Here is an 18,336-nt window from a genome sequence, read left to right as displayed (position 1 = left end):
ATTTGAGTAGCCCAGTATCTTATGTGGGGCTCCTCCTGATTCCAACTTACAGGTGGGAATCAATCGATAAATAGGCCTCAGACACCTGCACAGGGTAAGAGGAGTAATGTTATAAAGTTTTATTCAGATGATGGACATAGGGACAAGTGATGGGCATTAGGTAATGGTGGGAAGAACTAGAAGATAAGTGATAAAAATTGTAATAAATGTAAGCTCACTTACTAAATGCTCATTTCATTTGAATTGAGACTATGTGTACATCACACAATAAAACTTGATTCTGCATCTTGCCTGAAGAAGGGGTCTGAGTTGCCTCAAAAACTTGCATATTGTAATCTTTCTAGTTAGCCAATAAAAAGTGTCATTTTGCTTAACTTCTCCCTACATCTTCTAAACGCTGTAATATTTTGGTTTTGGAGGAGCATAAAAATGAGTAAAATACTGTATAATTGTTGAGTATCTCTTTCACATAGCACTTTAAAAAGGTTCTTGGTGAGAAGAGGAATTCAGCAAGGATGTCCTGGGTCTCAATTTATTTTTATTGCATATGCAGATATTCTTACTATTTTGATTAAAACTAATCAAGAAATACAACTTCTAAATGTATTAGGAAATAAAACTGTTAGTCAGTTAGCTGGTGATATTACATTTCTTAAAAACAAAACAAATTCCCAAAGTCTTTAAGACTATAAAATCCTTTTCTAAAGTTTCTGGAATGTATCAAAACTAGCTATCCATGATTAGAATTTAAATTATCTTTATGGCATTGTAGTTAGAAGTTATGTTAAAATGTGGGTATTATGAAAACTAAAGATTCCAAAAGTTTGGAAAGCAGTAACATTTGAAGCATTCCACAAAAAGTCAAGGTATTTTAAATAACTGGCAACAAAAGATATGTATCACTTTTTAGACTTATTTTTCAAACTAAAATGGAAAGCATTTCATGTTTTACATATACAGTCTGTTCAAATCATTATTTCTAAAAGAATGATAAAATCTATTACTCAGTTGCATTTTAACTTTATATAGAAAAATAAAAATATTATTATAAAAAAGTGCCTAAGACCAATTCACTTTGATTCATCCGTTGGTACTCTTAAATTAAAGTGGTTACAATCATTTGTTTAAAATTCTGTTTGGTACAAATTCCCTTAGAATTTTTTGAATGTTTTGGTAGTGTACCAATTCTTTTAAATTGATACAGCTAAACTGTCAATAAGCTTTACTCTCCCACACACACACGCATATATATACTGTATATATATATACAGTATATATATATATATATATATATATATATATATATATATATATATATATATAGATGAGGCGGACTTCAGAGGGGGGTTTTCATAAAGTCTTATTTATTATTTGCATATTCTTCTTTTCAAGCCTACATATGCTGGGTTCATATCCAAATGTCTTTTGATGGCATTTTCATCGGATAGCCATGTTTCAGCCAGTTCTCTGGCACTTTTAATAATAGCCTTGAATTGTATTTGCAATTCCTATTTAAATGAGTGTCTAGTCGAATTTGTATGTGTATAAATCAGAGACCGTGGGTTTTTTCTTCTGACTGCATTGAGATGTGTGCAGCGTGTTTATAGACTTGTGAGCTACTTTGATGCCAGATACAGGAAAATAATATGTCCAGAAAAGCACATAGTTACTTCCATATTAGTAAGTATTAGTTAACTGATGATAATATCATGGAGGCCCATTGTCTTTTGAAATGTTCTGAGTGAAGATGCGCAACACAGCTAGTTATAAATAAAAAATAACAATTCCACATAATACCCCAATTTGGGACAATAAAATTGTTCAGAATTTACAAATCACTTTTTATCTGAGACAAAGGCATCTGGTCAATGTGTTGTTGGCTAGATAGTAAAGGAAACATGTTAATATTTGTACACTAACCTTCAAAAAGGTAGTGCTGCTGCTTTGCAGTAAGGAGACTGTGGAAGATTGTGGGTTTGCTTCCCGGTTCCTCCCTGTGTGGATAGCACTTTGAGTACTGAGAAAAGCGCTATATAAATGTAATGAATTATCATTATTATTAAAAAGAAATATCCTTTCAATTGTTCTCTAAAGGAATACTGCATAATTAATCCAATTCCCTCTACTAATATCTTTACCTGGCTAGGGAATCTTTAAAATACATGAAACTTCAACTAGATTGGCAGAACTAGATTGATAGATCTATATATTGATGATTTATTTTTTCTTGATCTGAAATGTAATGATATTTTTATAAGAACATTTCTGGCTTTAGCTTTCATAGTTTATAAAGCATTAGATTTATTATCAATAATTATTTGAAACATGTATCTTTCCTAAAGCGAAGGAAACACATTTTAAGATTATTAGTAGTATATTCCCCTATTAAAAATTTTTAAGCCAGCCACAAGGGATGCACAATCCAGTGTGTTTCTTCGTGCCGGTCCCAAGCCCGGATAAATGGGGAGGGTTATGTCAGGAAGGGCATCCGGTGTAAACTTTTGCCAAATTAATATGTGGGCAACAATACAAATTTCCATATGGATCAGTTGAGGCCCGGGTTAACAATGGCCGCCACCAATAATGTTAGCCAACAAAGTGCTGGTGGAAATTGGGCTGCTGTTGACCAAAGAAGGAGAAGAAGAGGTGGGAGATATGTCCAGAGGCAGGAGGAGAGGAGGAAGGTAAAGAGAGTGGAACTGATGGTAGGAACTTTGAATGTTGGCAGTATGACTGGTAAGGGTAGAGAGTTAGCTAATATGATGCAGAGAAGGAAGGCTGATATACTGTGTGGGCAAGAGACTAAATAGAAGGGGATAAGGCCAGATGGATCGGAGGTGAATTCAAATTGTTCTATAATGGTGTGGATGGGAGGAGAAATGGGATAGGAGTTGTTCTGAAGGAACAGCATGTCAAGAGTGTTTGGGAGGTGAAAAGAGTATCAGACAGAGTAATGATATGTAGGAGTTGTACAGGATATGTACGAGGGAAGTGTAACAGTGGTGAGGTCTGTGGTAGAAATGACGGATGCATTCAATGTGGAGGTGAGATTACATCAGGAATCCGCTCTGCACCCTTTCTTATTTGCAATGGTAATGGACAGGTTAGATGAGATTAGACAGAAGTCCCCGTGGACTATAATATCTGCTGATGACATTGTGATCTGTAATGATAGTAGGGAGCAGGTTGAGGAGACCCTAGAGAGGTGGAGATATGCTCTAGAGAGGAGAGGAATGAAGGTCAGAGGGAACAAGACAGAATACATGTGTGTAAATGAGAGGGAGGTCAGTGGAATGGTGAGGATGAGGAGAGTAGAGTTGGTGAAGGTGGATGAGTTTAAATACTTGGGATCAACAGTATAGAGTAATGGGGATTGTGGAAGAGAGGTGATAAAGAGAGCGCAGGCAGGGTGGAATGGGTGGAGAAGAGTGTCTTGAGTAATTTGTGACAGATGGGTATCAGCAAGAGTGAAAGGGAATGTCTATAGGATGGTAGTGAGACCAGCTATGTTTATAAGGGTTGGAGACAGAGACACTGACCAAAAAAACAAGAGACAGAGCTGGATGTGACATAGTTAGAGATGCTAAGATTTGCATTGGGTGTGATGAGAATGGACAGAATTAGAAATGAGAACATTAGAGGGTCGATTCAAGTTGGACGGTTGGGAGATAAAGTCAGAGAGGTGAGATTGCGTTGGTTTTGACATGTTCAGAGAAGAGATACTGGGTATATAGAAGGATGTTGAGGATAGTGCTGCCAGGCAAGAGGAAAAGAAGAAAGCCTAAAAGAAGGTTTATTGATGTAGTGAGAGAGGACATGCAGGTGATGGGTGTAACAAGGCAAGATGCAGAGAACAAGAAGATATTGAAAGAGATGATGTGCTGTGGCAACCTGTAATGGGAGTAGTCACAAGAAGAAGACCCCTATTAAACATTTTTAAGATTAAAATTTGGGATGGATTATAATACTTGTACATTTTTTCAAAGAGACTAAAACTACAGATCATTTATTTTTTATTTATGAATATTCTTTTTGCATTAATATGTGCAATTGATATGTGTGTGTCTGTGTGTTCCCGTTTATTGAGGACAGTTTAGAGCACGGGTGTCAAACTCCAGTCCTGGAGTGCCGCAGTGGCTGCAGGTTTTCATTCTAACCATCTTCTTAATAAGTGATCAGTTTTTGCTGCTAATAAACTTCTTTTGCCTTAATTTTAATTAACTTGACTTGGCCCCCTTTGTTGTTGCTTTGTCCTTAATTAGCAGCCAAGTAATAGTGAGACACAAAACAAGCTGCCACATGACCAGCCCACCTGTGCCCATCACAAAATATCTGAAAATAAAAAAAGTGAAGGTCTCAGTAAGGCTGATCTCTCAGCTCACCAAAACATTTTGACAGTGCTGTGGCAGAATGAGAGCAGCAACAAGCCATGGAATTAAATAATGAGTGTAATTAACAGCAAGAATCAGTTTCTCATTAAGAAAGTGATTGGAGTTAAATTGGTTAGAGTTTGCAGCCATATTTTACCTGTTCATCTATTGTCTCATTTCATGTCTCATTTCTGTTTGGCTGTTATTTAATGAAGAAAAGAATTGAGTGAACTGAATCCTTAAAAATAGAGCTATTAAAATGAAGGGAAAATAAGTTAATTAGCAGTGAAAACGGGTCACTGATTAGGAAAAGGGTTAGAATGAAAACCTGCAGCCACTGCGGCCCAGGCTCGGAGTTTGACTCCCCTGGTCTAGAGCTAAAACGGCTGCACGGAAAAATACCAAACTCGAAACTTAAGCCTCTTATGTGATGACGAAGTGCTGGTTAGTTTTTGAGCCAAATCGTTCAAGAGAAAGAGGCACTCTAGAGGAACCCTCAAATACCATTATTCTGCAATTGATTATTAATTGTTCTTGTCAGTTGCTATCGTAATGTCCTGTTTTATAATCAGAAATATCAGCATCAGAGCCGTAAATAATTACTGAAATGTTATTGAATAATTCGGGTAACTTGGTTCCTAGGGCACAAAGCCTACTGACGCTACTGTCATTTTTTTTCTTCTTTTTTTGATTCATATTCATTTAATGGCGATATTAATAAAAGCAACTTGATCGCTTTATAAACTTCACGTTCTGTTTAAGAAAACAAGCGTTTATTTGCCTGATTGTATTGTAAAAACTGAATACAACTTAAAAAACGTGGTTGTGCGTGGCATTGTGTCAGCCGGTTAGCTTTCTACTTGAGCCCAGTGCTGTATGCAAACTTGAAATATCGGTTATAAATTGTCAGATGAATTCGGAAAATATATAACTAAACTAATGTGAAAGGTGATATATACCATAATGTGATTTGTTCTTTCTTTTTTTTTTTTTGTTTCACACTACTTTCGTTGAGCGCATAACTGCGGAAGCATTCCGTACATAACAATTACCTGCTGTTTGCCTTTCTTGTTTTGTTTTTTAAATGCAGGCGTGATTCGAGACACGTGACTATGACGAAGGGGCGCAGAAATCGGGGTGTTTCAAATTTGACTCCAACGCTGCCCTGCCTCTTTTACAGTTGCCTTTGCCACCTGTCTGAGTGCTTGGCGTTCTTCCGAGTTTACAAAAAAAAAAACTCACGTCAGAAGAATTATGTCGTGACTCCAACTGATCGATAAGATGTCTGTTTTAAGACGGTCGAGAGGTTGAGCTTTTTTAATCAATCCATTCATTCATCTTTGCCTGGATTTTGCTTGTTGTCATGGAGGTGGCGAGGACAAGTTTAGGCATTATTTTGCCATTAGTCTCTCATTATTTTTATTATAAGTGTTTACGGACTACGTCTTCTTAACGTACCGAGTTCCCACGCTACTCTGACATCGCCTCAGCCGCCGGCGCTTCCTGCTCATTGACGGGGCGGTTACTAAATCAAGTCCGTGGTTTAGCGTTGAGGCCTTGAAAAAGCTCTCGCTTTTTGCAGGTATTTTTGTTTTTCACTCGTGCTGTTTGCAAATAAATCTTCCCTCTGTACGTTTTTTGGATCCTGTCACCAATTGTTCACGTCTGTGCTGCACCATCCTTTTCTGTTCTTGTAGTGTGAAGATTAACTGCCTCCTTCGGTTTATTTCGGAAGACGGACTTTTCTAACGTTGTTCATCAGGAGTGCAAGAGGTATGTATCTTTCTAAACGATTGAATGGTCACGAAGTTGGTACACACGACACGGGCACCGATTTTTGTTTGGAGGATAAACCATATTCCAGACGTATACCTTTTTCCAGCTTAGATAATTGTTCACATTTGAATGGCCCAGTGTGAATAAGGAAATGAGACCCATACATTAATAAATGTAATATTTGATATATTAATCAAGTCTAAATTGACAGTGGTTGCCACAGAATAGTTGTAACATGGCTTGGTTTCTTTCCGTGTGGAGTTTGCACATTCTTCCTATGGTTTCTTTTATTTCTCCAGGACATTTTGGTTTCCTTGACCTCTCAAAGATGGGCACGATTGGTAAATGGTCCCCTTGGTTTTTGTTACTGAATGTGCCATGTTTTGAACTGGATAAAGTAAGTCAGATGTTAGATAGATGGATTAATCTGGTAAAGTGCAGAGGTAGTTGCTGATTGAGTGACCATATGCTTCAGTACCACAACAAACGGGCATCCATTCTCAAACCTGGGAGCCACAGCCTATTTCTGCATCACTCAGTTCAAGTTTGGAAGTAACCACTCTGAAATTTAGATGCCAGTCTGCAGGATAAGTATGCAGCCAATTTACATATATTCTCAAAATATCTTAATCTAACAGGTGGAGTCTGCTGTCACACATGGGAAAAGGTTTATTTACTTGTATGTAAACACTTTCTGCTTGACTTGGGGTTCATTGCACACACTCGCCATGGATTTTAGTGACCCAGTAATGACACTATAAACCACTTAATGGTGTACCACTGGCTTTTATTTCCAGATATATTATAAAGGATTATCTGTGCTGCACTGAGCACAAAGCAAGACACCACCTGGAATAGTGTGTCAGTCTATCTCTAATTCTAATATATAGTCTCTTATGTACAGGACCTTTTAAATATGTTCATAAATTAGCTTCTTCCTTGTCAAAAGGGAGGGTGGAATGTTTATGGAACTCCTTGTGAAAATGGAGTGAACATGCAGACTGAATACAAGTCACCTTGTTTTTTAACTTTGTAGCTCTAAATGTTATATTATATTTATAGTAATAAATTAGCTCAAGCAAAGTCTGAATCTTTTACTCAAAGAGTTGTGGGGATCTGGAACAAACCGTATAGTCCTATAGTTGAAACAGAAACTTTGACAAACTTTAAAAAGTATCTGGATGAGAGATTGGGATAACCTTGGATAACCTGGTTAAAAGCTACCCACATGTACTTTATGGATGGAATATGGTCTCCTCTCATTTATCAAACTACATATGTTCTTATGAAGGTGGTGTGACTAGGTTTATTTGTTTCAAGCAGGCTGTTCATTAGGGCCAGTTTCAGAGACTATGGAATATTTAGTATTTAAAATAAAGCTTTGTTGAGCACTGCAAAGACTTATAAAACGTATTATGTTTGTTGTAACTAAACAAGAAATCTTGAATTGAAAAGCCAAAATGAATACTTCACAAATTGTCAATGCAAATTGAAAGGCTAAGCTTAGAAAATCTCTTGTTGGTCTAAATTTAAGACACAAATGGGTTGGCAAAAATTCAAAAATAAAGTTAAGATTAAAGAGTTGCTTAACCAGCAAAATCATTTGCTTTGTGTAGTCCAGTGGATGTCTATTTGTTAGATTTTACTCGACACCACTTTTATTGTCATTCATCCACATAGATAGTATATGGTTGAATGAAATTTCGTTCCTTACAGTGCTAGATGCATAGGCAACACAACATACACTTAACATGCATCATAACATTACAAAAACCAGTGTAACAATACAATGTAACCAAAAAAAGACGCAGGACTGTGAAGCTCAAACACGCTCAATATCCATAGTAAAGTGTAGAGTGACAGTACATAATTGGTAGAATGTTATAGGGATATGGTACTGGGTGACGTGTAGAAGTTTAGAAGTCTGACGGCTTGGTGAAAGAAGCCATTATAGGAACTGGCTGCGCTGGTTCTAATGCTGCGGTATCTTCTACCTGACAACAGGAGATTGAATGGAATGCGTGATGGGCGAGAGATGTCTTTAACAATGGCAGAAGCTCCACGCACACAGCGTGTCTGAAAAATGTCCTGGATTGAGGAGAGGAAGACCCCATGATCTTCTTAGCTGACCTTACTACATGCTGCAGAGTCTTGTACTTCTGGTCTTTGCTGTTCCTAAACTATACAGTGATGCAGAATGTCAGGACGCTCTCCACAGTTCCTCTGTAAAAGGTGGTAATGGATTGTGGCAAGCTGTATTCCCTTCTGTTTCTGCAAGCAAATAAAGGCATTGTTGTGCCTTCTTAACAACAGAGGTGGTGTTGATTGTGCAGGAGATGTCATCAGAAATACACACACCAAGAAACATTTGTTGCTATTAACCCTATCCACAGCAGAGCCATTGATGAACAGTGGGAAATATAATGTTCTTCTGAAATCGACAAGCGTCTCTTTTATTTTATCAACATTTAGAGACTACACCACCTCGCTAGATGTTAAACCTAAAATTGTGGTGTTTGTCAGTGTAATGATATTTTGAAGTAATGATATTTTTAAATGTTTGTTTGATTCAGTTTTGTTACTGTATAAAGGGTAAAGTTCTACCTGTCTGAAACAGGGTTCAAGGATAAAATAAAAAGTGCACAGCATGTTTAGTGCCATAACATTTCCATCCCAGGTGTTCCATGGTAGTCTAGAAAAAGTGAAATACTTTGACTCTGGCAAAATCAGCAGGAGTGAAAAGTGCTGCCCATTATGAATTCAAGCTGACTGTGATAATAGCAACACTTTGAATTATGGCACAGATAATTTCAAAACACTGTTTAACATTTCCTAATGTAAATGTGAGCAAAGGTTTGTTAATTTGCTTTCATTCATTCAATTTTCTACACTGTTTATCTCTGGGAAGTCAATCCATTACAGGGAATGCTCCTGCGCATTCCCACACTTCTGTTTATTTGGGCCAATTAAGAGTTGACCATTAACCATATTTGCTCCTGTTTGGGATGTCAATTAATTGTGTGTTAAAGTTACAGCAAGTTTTTGTTGCCACCAGTGTAGTTAATCTGGGATACTTTGCATCTGTTTAGAACGTGTTAAATCTTAGGCTCCATCTTTAGTGTATTCTTAATGATATTCTAGCAATTATGTTTGTACATCTTATGCCAAATATAAACAGACTGAATACATAAAAGGAACAAATGATTCTGAACATTTATGTTGCTCTATAGGTCCCTGCATACCTCTGCTCTTCCAACCTCTAGTCTCTGGTCTGTCAATCATCTTAAGATGTTTCTGTTCTTCTGTTTATTTGCTTTCTTCTCTGCAAGAATTAGAAGTATATTGTGGGGAGATATTAGTTTTTCTTGATGGGGATTTTTTTAATACAAAGTTTTACATTAGTCATTCATTTTCTACACACACAACTTTGTTTTGTGGACTGTTGCCGAGCAGTTTTACTTTAATAAACCGATTATATTTTTAGGTAACACAATTGTTATAGAAGGTGAATACTGCACAATCTGCAAACATAAAAGACAATAAACAAAATCTAAACCAAGGCTTACTGGATTTCTTTGTTTTCTGCTATTCACAGGTGTTAGTCTTATGAATTATTTCTTGGGTTGGGAATTAAGAACCACCATCATACAGTTTTTTTGTTTTTTCTTTAAACAGTATAATATTTAAAAAAAATAGTTTAAATAGTGCTGTTCAATTTTACAGTATTGGATTTTTTTCTTTATTTTAATTTGTCTAAAGTTAAAGTTGAAATCTTAACTGTAAGAAAATATATCTATTACAAAAATCCTTTGCTTGATTCACCATACTTTACATCATCACTTTTTTAATATTGGAAATAGTTTTCAGGTATCTCATCAGCTTCCACAGTAAGACATGAAATATTCAGATATTGTTCTGAACACAAACATTGATACATTTTTTAACCTAAGATGTGTGATACCTTGAGCCTTTATGTTTATATCCTTAGTTTATAGTATGCTGGTATACTTAATTTTCTTTTTCTTTAAATTAAATAGCTTTTAAATTGCAGGTGTCTCTTTTTTTCTCCCTTTTCCCATCTAACGCTATGAAAATCAACATAAAGTCAAACTCATATTAGAGCCATTTATCTCTACAGGTAGGACTGAAACTATTATTAGATACCATCGATAATATCTACAATAAAAATCTGTCAACAGATATTTCTATTAACTGTTTATTCATAAGCATTTGCAAGTGAGCCTGCAATAAGAGGACTGAGTGGGGCTGATCTTTTAAAGCTTGCTCTTGCTCACTGTTTAAAAAAGTTGTTAAAAAGGTAGAGTCAATAAGAGTTGCTGACCGTGGTAGTAAATCTGTTATGTTTTGAGAAAGTGTGCGGCGTAGTGCAATGAAGTTGATGTATCAGCTATAGATAGAACTCCCAATGTAATTTACAAGTCATAATTTTCAGATAAGCTGATTAATCTTTCTGATATCGCAAAAATAATCGATTATCAAAAAGTAATTTGTTGCAGCCCAGTCTGCAGCATTGCTAACTCTTGTGGTGTGGCATTTGTAGAATGTAAAAGCATCACATTTTTTTATGAAAATATTAATAAAAATTGCTTGGTCTGTTTGCCTGTGAAATGGGTAAACCATTTGTATTGCTTTTAAGAGTTTTTCTTCAGTTCCTGCATCCTTTCAGATAAACTGGCTCAGAATAGGCTATGTTAGACTTGTTATGCAGCTTAAATGTGGCAGCATAATTTTGAAGCTGCTAATTTAAAGTTGTAATGCTAGATTTAAAGGAGGAAAAATTTATAAAACCAAAGTATTTATCTTATGCACACACTTTACACTGTAGCTTTAACTTAAGTAACAATGATAACCAGGGATTCTGTTGTCATGCGTGTTTTTTTTTTGTGTACCTATACTGCATTTGCACTCAAGTTCTTGCATGATGATTCTTTATTGTTAACATCAAAATGTCTGCTGAGTGTTAGTGATCAGTTAACCTTGTGCTTCAGTAATCTAAAAATGTTACTTTTATGAATGGTCTCTCTTGCCTTTGAGTACCTGTGTTTCTACTGCAAGGTTTACTAGGATATTATCAACCACTTTAATTCCCTTTTGAGTGGGGAAATGCGTTTTACTGAGACCTCCATCTTGGTAATGGGAAATCTGCTACAGAGCAGTAGTTTAGCTTGGATTAAGAGCAGGTACCAAGAGGGATGAGCCTGGTGTTTTTGAACCTCTTTATAAAAGGAGTAGGTACTGTTTCCAGTTTAGGATTTGGGGTGTGCTTGAGTCCACACTTTTTTTTTTATTGATAATTAGTGCAACCTTTTGCCTACAATGGAAAAGGGTGAGTTTATCTTCTCACTCTTTTTTTGACCATACCAAGAACAGTGCCTGAAAGTCTGGTGCCTAATAGCAAGAATGCTATCCTGTAGACCAGTATTTCCCAAACTTTTTTCTGTAGTGGCATGCTTTTTACATCATCCCAGAATAAACTACTATTCTAATAACCACAAAAACATTATGTCTCGTACACGTCCTCAACTGTTCGAAAAGGCACGGGACTACCGAAGAAACGGTCTAAAAAGCAGCTCTGAGATCGGTGTTCACAGACATAGCACTTAGTGAGCACTTGGCCACGTCTCCCAGCTGCTTCATCCCTTTGCCTCCCCCTCTGCCTCAGAGGCAACCTCTATGGTCACTATCCACCAACCCTGTGAGACATACTGGTGACCTCGCCTCCAGCCTGAAGAATTTAATCACTGGTAAGCTTGTTTTAGAAGCCATTCGTGCAGGAATCAAAGATTTCAATGGTTTCATAAACATTTTGTCAAGTGTGTGTGTATGCATGTCTGTCCTGTCTGTCTTTTTTGTTTGTGCAAGGTCTTATTCCCTATGTAAATTTATCATTGTATTTATTGTCCTGTAAACAATTCTACAAAGTACTATAGTTAATTCAAAATGATCTATCCGCACACATCTTTCCAGTTATTTTAATGTGACACTCATGATATTGTGTTCTCCTTTTCAGGATGCTTCAGGTTCCCTTGCCCCTTGATCGTGAACCCAGTCCGTTCAGACTGAGGTTTACTGTCTTCGCAGTTGGCACTGTCTGTCTGCCTCTCTTTGGGTTTTTGTCCTGTGTTTTTGTTTCACTGTGCTTTCATTTTAAAGAATCAACGGCTACTCATTGTGGTGTAAGTATTTTACATTTCTTTTTTGCCTTGCCTGTAGAATTTCTTGCTTAAGCCTAGATTTATTCTCGCTGCATATTCCTTAAAGGATCGTTTGGCAATAAAGTAAAATTCAGTTATTTTTCCGTGTTTTATGTTTGTAATTACTAATACAGTACTGTATTTGCATTGACATTAACACAAAAATGAAAAACAGTACAAAGACCAAATACTGTTTTTTTTTTTTTTACAGTCACCAAATGTTTATTTCTTGCTTGTTGTCTTGTAATGCAATATGCTCTTATTGCAGTCTTGTAATCTGTAGGGGTTTATAGGAAAACTAAATTAAGATTTAGAACAACCTTGTTACGATTAATTATGTAGATATTATTTGCCATTAAAGGTTTTATATACAATGAAATAACACTTTTTTAAGAGAATTAAGGTAACCGGTACAGCACAAATACATATCTTTATTCTAAGAATATATTCATGGTTTAGTGTAGTACCTCTAATAAACAAATTAAAGTTGTTATTAAAATATTGTAAAACCTTATTTTAGCTGGCTATTAAAAAAAAAAAAAATATTTCTTCATTTTCTAATCTTACATTTTTCATTAAATGATCATGGGAGTTATAAACTTTACAACTCAAAAATGTGCACACACAGAATTCACATTCTATCAAGTGAGCTTGGTATCTGTTTGTTTTATTACAGGTGCCAAATTATTTACCCTCCATTAGTGCAGCTATAGGAGGGGAAACCCCAGAAAGATACATCTGGCGCTTTTGCATTGGTTTGCACTCTGCTCCACGCTTTCTGTTGTCAGTGACATATTGGAATCATTATCGTTTTTTGTCACTTGAAAGACGTTATCAGCTGTTCTGCCATGTCAACCTGGTATTGAGTATCTTAGAAAATCTAGGACTTCTGATATTAACGTATGTTTCTTCAGCAGAAAATTACGGTAAGTGTTTTATAAAAAAAAAAAATACAATACTTTTAAATTATGATTGGGTGAAACTAAAAATAGGCATCATTGTGCAGCAAAGTACACTCTTAAAAATAAGGCTTCCAGTATGGTTCTTCAGAGCAATGCCATAGAGTTCCAAAAATACCTATCCACATGAATGTTCCAAAACAAACCTTTATTTAGATAAGTAAATAACCATGAATAGATAGTAACAGATTTGTGACATACTCTTGCTGTATACAGTAACACAGACTAAATCTATGTTAGTATCCTACCATATATTCAAGGTTTCACTTTTTTCCTACATATTAGAAAGAAGAAACACCATCGTATGCAAAGAACCCTTCCCAGAATGAAATAGTGCTTTGTCAAGCAATAGTTCTATAAGAAGCCACCAGACCCATTAAAGAACCATAAAGTCCCATTAGAACTATTGTTTTTAAGAGTGCAAGATCATGGTATTGTTCCAGTGAAAGTGGTCCTTTACAACAAACCACCTGGATTAGGACCTGAGTGTAGCAGGTGACTCCTCAGCACAACACTGGAACAGTGTGAGGTTTTTTTATGGTGCCTGGAGTGCCAATCCTGCCACCAACCCTTCAAGTGTTCCCTGTAAGTTATAGGACCTGCTTGCAGGGCTGGATGCAGATTAACATCATACCCAGGACAAAGCATTTGCACATTAAGGGCCTTACTCAAGGTAAAGTTAGGAAATTCAAACTTGTGGCTAAAGACTTAAGGCAATATCTTGTTTATTACCCAGTTATAATTAAACTTTTATTTTTTCTGTATTTTCTTTTTCCACAGTACAGTAACCATTGTGTATAGTTCAGTATATATATATATATATATATATATATATATATATATATATATATATATATATATATATATATAACTAGCAAAATACGCACGCTTCGCAGCAGCGAAGTACTGCCTTAAAATTTTTATTAAGAAGAAAATTAAACCTTTTTAAACTGAGGGAAAATATGCCAATAATTATTTGTTAAGGATCTCTTTGTATACCATGTTGTCAGTTCGCCCTCGGTTGTAACATGACCAAGCTGTGCGCAGAGCTTACTCTTGAGCATGTAATTTACAGTTGGCCATGTAAACAGTAATCTTGTCTAAAATCTCACAGCTTGGATTGCTACTGTCATAATCGGTTTGAGTTTCATGGGTTGTTTCAATTACGACGGTATTTGTTGTGTTGAAGTGACATTTGGCATCTGTCAAGCGTTGTAAGCACACAACTGGTTTCATCGATAAAATCACATCCAGCTTTTGAGAGTTTAAACATTCATAAACATCAAAGTGTCCACTACTGAAATCGTCACCTGTAAATCTAAGATGTTTAAGAGGCATTGGCGGTTGTCGAAAGGTGTAAAATATTTGGCCATTTCGGTACACTTGAAAGCGACAACCGAACAATTCAGCGGCAGCCATCAACTAGCATGTAGAACCATAGGTGAAGGGCTTAAGCATTTCACTCTTATAGGGCTCCTGTGTAGTATAATTATCTCCTGTACCATCATCAGTCCACACCTTGAACCTGTCCCAGTCATTCAATACATAAGACAGAATGTTCCTTCGGATATCAAGAGTGAGCCTGATATGGCCGTGCAATATGTAACAAAGAGAATTGAAAAGGTAGGTGCTATCTCCGGGCATGGAAACCACTCAGTAAGTGACAGTTCTTTGATCGATAGTGATCATCTCGATAGACATTGTAATGGGGGTTGGAATGATAAAGGAAATGGGTACCTGAGCAATGTAAAGTAAGTGTAAAATACCTATGCAATAACTATAATTGTAATAAACAAACAATAAAACGGCGGAGAAGCCGTGGATTAAACAAAAAGGCTGTAGTTATCAGTAGGGAGACGTGAATCTCGTGGCGAAGCAAGGAAGGGAATGTAGAGACCGGAGCGACGGACGGTCTTATGTAGGCAGGCAGCCAAGAATGTGGGAGGCGTTGGGATGGGGGACCCACGCCACCTCACACGGTGACCGAGGTGCAGGCTATGGATGTATACATGTACGTAAGTAGGATTTAGTTAGCGTTGGAAACCCGTGTACCAAATTTCTTGAAGATGGGCCCATAAATAACAAAGACTGTTGAAAAGTTCAATATGGCGGCCGACAGTGGCATCATACCACCAAAATAAGTATGTACATTGGTTTCGGTTAGCGCAGGGAAGCCGTCTACCAAATTTTCGTGAAGATGTGGCCATAAATAAGAAAGTTCAACATGGCGGACGTTGTCGACCGTTATGACTGTTACGCGTAGAATTTCGAAATGAAACCTGCTTAACTTTTGTAAGTAAGCTGTAAGGAATGGGCCTGCCAAATTTCAGGCTTCTACCTACACGGGAAGTTGGAAAATTCAATATGGCGGCCGACAGTGGCGTCATACCCCCGAAATAAGTACAGTACATCGGTTTTGGTTATCGCAGGGAAGCCACCTACCAAATTTCGTGAAGATGGGGTCAGCCTTCTACCTACAAGGGAAGTTTGAAAATTGGTGACATTGGAAAGTTCAATATGGCGGCAGACATTGGCGTCATACCATCGAAATAAGTAAGTACATCAGTTTCGGTTAGCGCAGGGAAGCCGTCTACCAAATTTCGTGAAGATGTGGCCATAAATAAGAAAGTTCAACATGGCGGACGTTGTCGACCGTTATCGACCGTTATGACTGTTGCGTGTAGAATTTCGAAATGAAACCTGCTTAACTTTTGTAAGAAAGCTGTAAGGAATAAGCCTGCCAAATTTCAGCTTTCTACCTACATGGGAAGTTGGAGAATTAGTGATGAGTGAGTCAGTCAGTCAGTGAGGGCTTTGCCTTTTATTATATTACTAGCAAAATACCCGCGCTTCGCAGCGGAGAAGTAGTGTGTTAAAGAAGCAATGAAAAAGAAAAGGAAACATGTTGAAAATAACGTAACATGATTGTCAATGTAATTGTTTTGTCACTGCTGTGAGTGATGAGTGTTGCTGTCATTCATATATATTTGCACACACACATAAACATATATATATTTGCACACACACATAAACATATATATATATATACATATCTATACATATACACATATATATACAAACATACATACACACACACACATATATAAACATATATATATATATATATATACATATACATACATATATACACACACAGCTATTTCGTATTAGTGCAATACGCTGCTTGTTAAAACGGATAACTCCCGCTCTTGCGTGCAAGTCTGCGTGGATATTATGAACTATCGTATTTGTTTAAGTTCTATTTAAATTTTAAATAGAAGGAATTTTTATTTAGTCGACAGAAATATCTTTGGTAGGAATGGTAAAAACAGACAGGAATATTATTCCTGAATAAATCAACTCAAACCTTAAACAACTTATAATATTTTGCTCTCCATAAAAATATATCCTGTCAAAATTATACAAATTCAAATATGAACATGCTGCATAACAAAACCTGGAAATATAAATAAAATGTGTTCCTTTCAGCAATAACAAATCAAATCATTCAGTTGTCTTTGCTCATATGTCATTTTAGAGCTGGACGCCTGGCATCTTTTTGGCAACAGGTTCGTTTATGTTTGGTGTGAGGTTCTGTGTTGTGGAGATTCTCAGGATGGATTGCAGGTGCTCATCAGTGAGGCGACTCCTGTGTGCTGTTTTGTTAGTCTTTATCACTGAGAAGAGCTTCTCACACAGATATGTGCTACCAAACATGCACAAGGTTCGAGCCGCATGTAGACGGACTTTTTTTGTTCTTCAAAGTCACCAAAGCGCCGTGCAAACTCAGTGCGCTCAGTTTATCAGCAAAGTGCGTATTTGGGAACACCGTAGTGACGACTTGGTTTAACATTACTTGGCAACAGGGAAAGTGGGGCAAGTTGCACTGGTGCATTTGTGTCTCCCATAAAAGCAGCTTCACTTGAAATCACTTTGTGATTGTGCACGGTAAAACGTCCGCTGAAGTGTCAGATTCTTATTTAATTCTTCTGCTTTCTGTATCTTCTGCATTGCATTCAGGTCTTTCAGGTTACCCTGATGTTTTGTCTCATAGTGCCGTCTTAGATTAAATTCTGTAATTACAGCCACATTAGCTCCACAAATGAGACACACGGGTTCAGTAAACATATACTCAGCCTCCCATCGGTTTTAAAGGCTCTATTTTCAGAATCAACTTTTCTCTTCAGCATCGTGTGAGCTAGCCGCAATAACTTGCAGCATCATAAGCTAGACTTGATTAAGCGGTAAGTGTTAGGCAAGGCAGCTGAAGCGCTGCATTATGGGATCTGTAGTTTATTGTGTTACCAGCGCTTCATATACCCGGGCCATTAATAACAATAATACAGTATATAAAATGATCTCGGGGCGGATATAATTACGCCGGGCGGATGTGGCCTGCCCTTGAGTTTGACACATATGGACTAAATAGAACTTGAAAAGATATATTTTTCAAATGTGATCGCGCAATTCAGATAGAGTTGGCGCACTACAGCCTGCATGCCTCAATAAGTCATCCTCCCTCGCTCTTACTTTTTTACCGTTCATCTAATGAATACACTGAGTATGGCTTTACCAAAACAATCATTGATGGCGAATAAAGTATCCATTATTCGAGTATGTAGATCGGGATATATATATACATATATATATACCCGCGTATCGCAGCGGAAAAGTAGTGTGTTAAAAAGCTATGAAAAAGAAAAGGGAACATTTTAAAAATAACGTAACATGACTGTCAATATACAGTATTTGTTTTGTGAGTGTTACTGAGTGTTGCTGTCATCAAGGATTTGATTATCATTATTTCTTTCAATCAGGTTCGTATTTGTAGGATGTGTTGTGTTCAAGTTACATTCCGTGTTTGTCAATCGTTGTAAAGATGACAGGTTTCATTCATCGATTTGTTTCTTACTGCATCAATAAACAGCTCGTCTTCTTCTTTATCTGAGACCTGACACACTGCATGCACGGTTTTTTACACTGTCTTCCTTTAGCGGGACATTGACTTTTTCCACC

General features: G+C 36.8%; 1 protein-coding gene across 8 annotated transcripts in view; it reads left to right on the top strand.

Moving 5' to 3' along the window:
- Positions 1-5,602: 5,602 nt before the first annotated feature.
- Positions 5,603-18,336, top strand: part of pgap2 (post-GPI attachment to proteins 2) — a 111,125-nt gene continuing 98,391 nt past the window's right edge. For 7 of the 8 annotated variants that reach the window (XR_005632725.1, XR_005632726.1, XM_039745703.1 and 4 more), the window contains exons 1-3: positions 5,603-6,143; positions 12,178-12,343; positions 13,038-13,287. Coding sequence is in view for 6 of the 8 variants with exons in the window: in XM_039745703.1 (XP_039601637.1) it covers positions 12,179-12,343; positions 13,038-13,287 (415 nt within the window). In the remaining 2 variants the exon portion in view is untranslated. The remainder of the gene's footprint in view (positions 6,144-12,177; positions 12,344-13,037; positions 13,288-18,336) is intronic. The other variant, XM_039745701.1, reaches the window with a different exon arrangement.

The sequence above is a fragment of the Polypterus senegalus genome, chromosome 2 (genome assembly GCF_016835505.1).
Source record: "Polypterus senegalus isolate Bchr_013 chromosome 2, ASM1683550v1, whole genome shotgun sequence".
In the NCBI taxonomy this organism is placed as follows: Eukaryota; Metazoa; Chordata; class Cladistia; order Polypteriformes; family Polypteridae; genus Polypterus; species Polypterus senegalus.
Note: the sequence above shows the minus strand (reverse complement) of the source record. Positions and strands in the feature narration are given on the sequence as shown.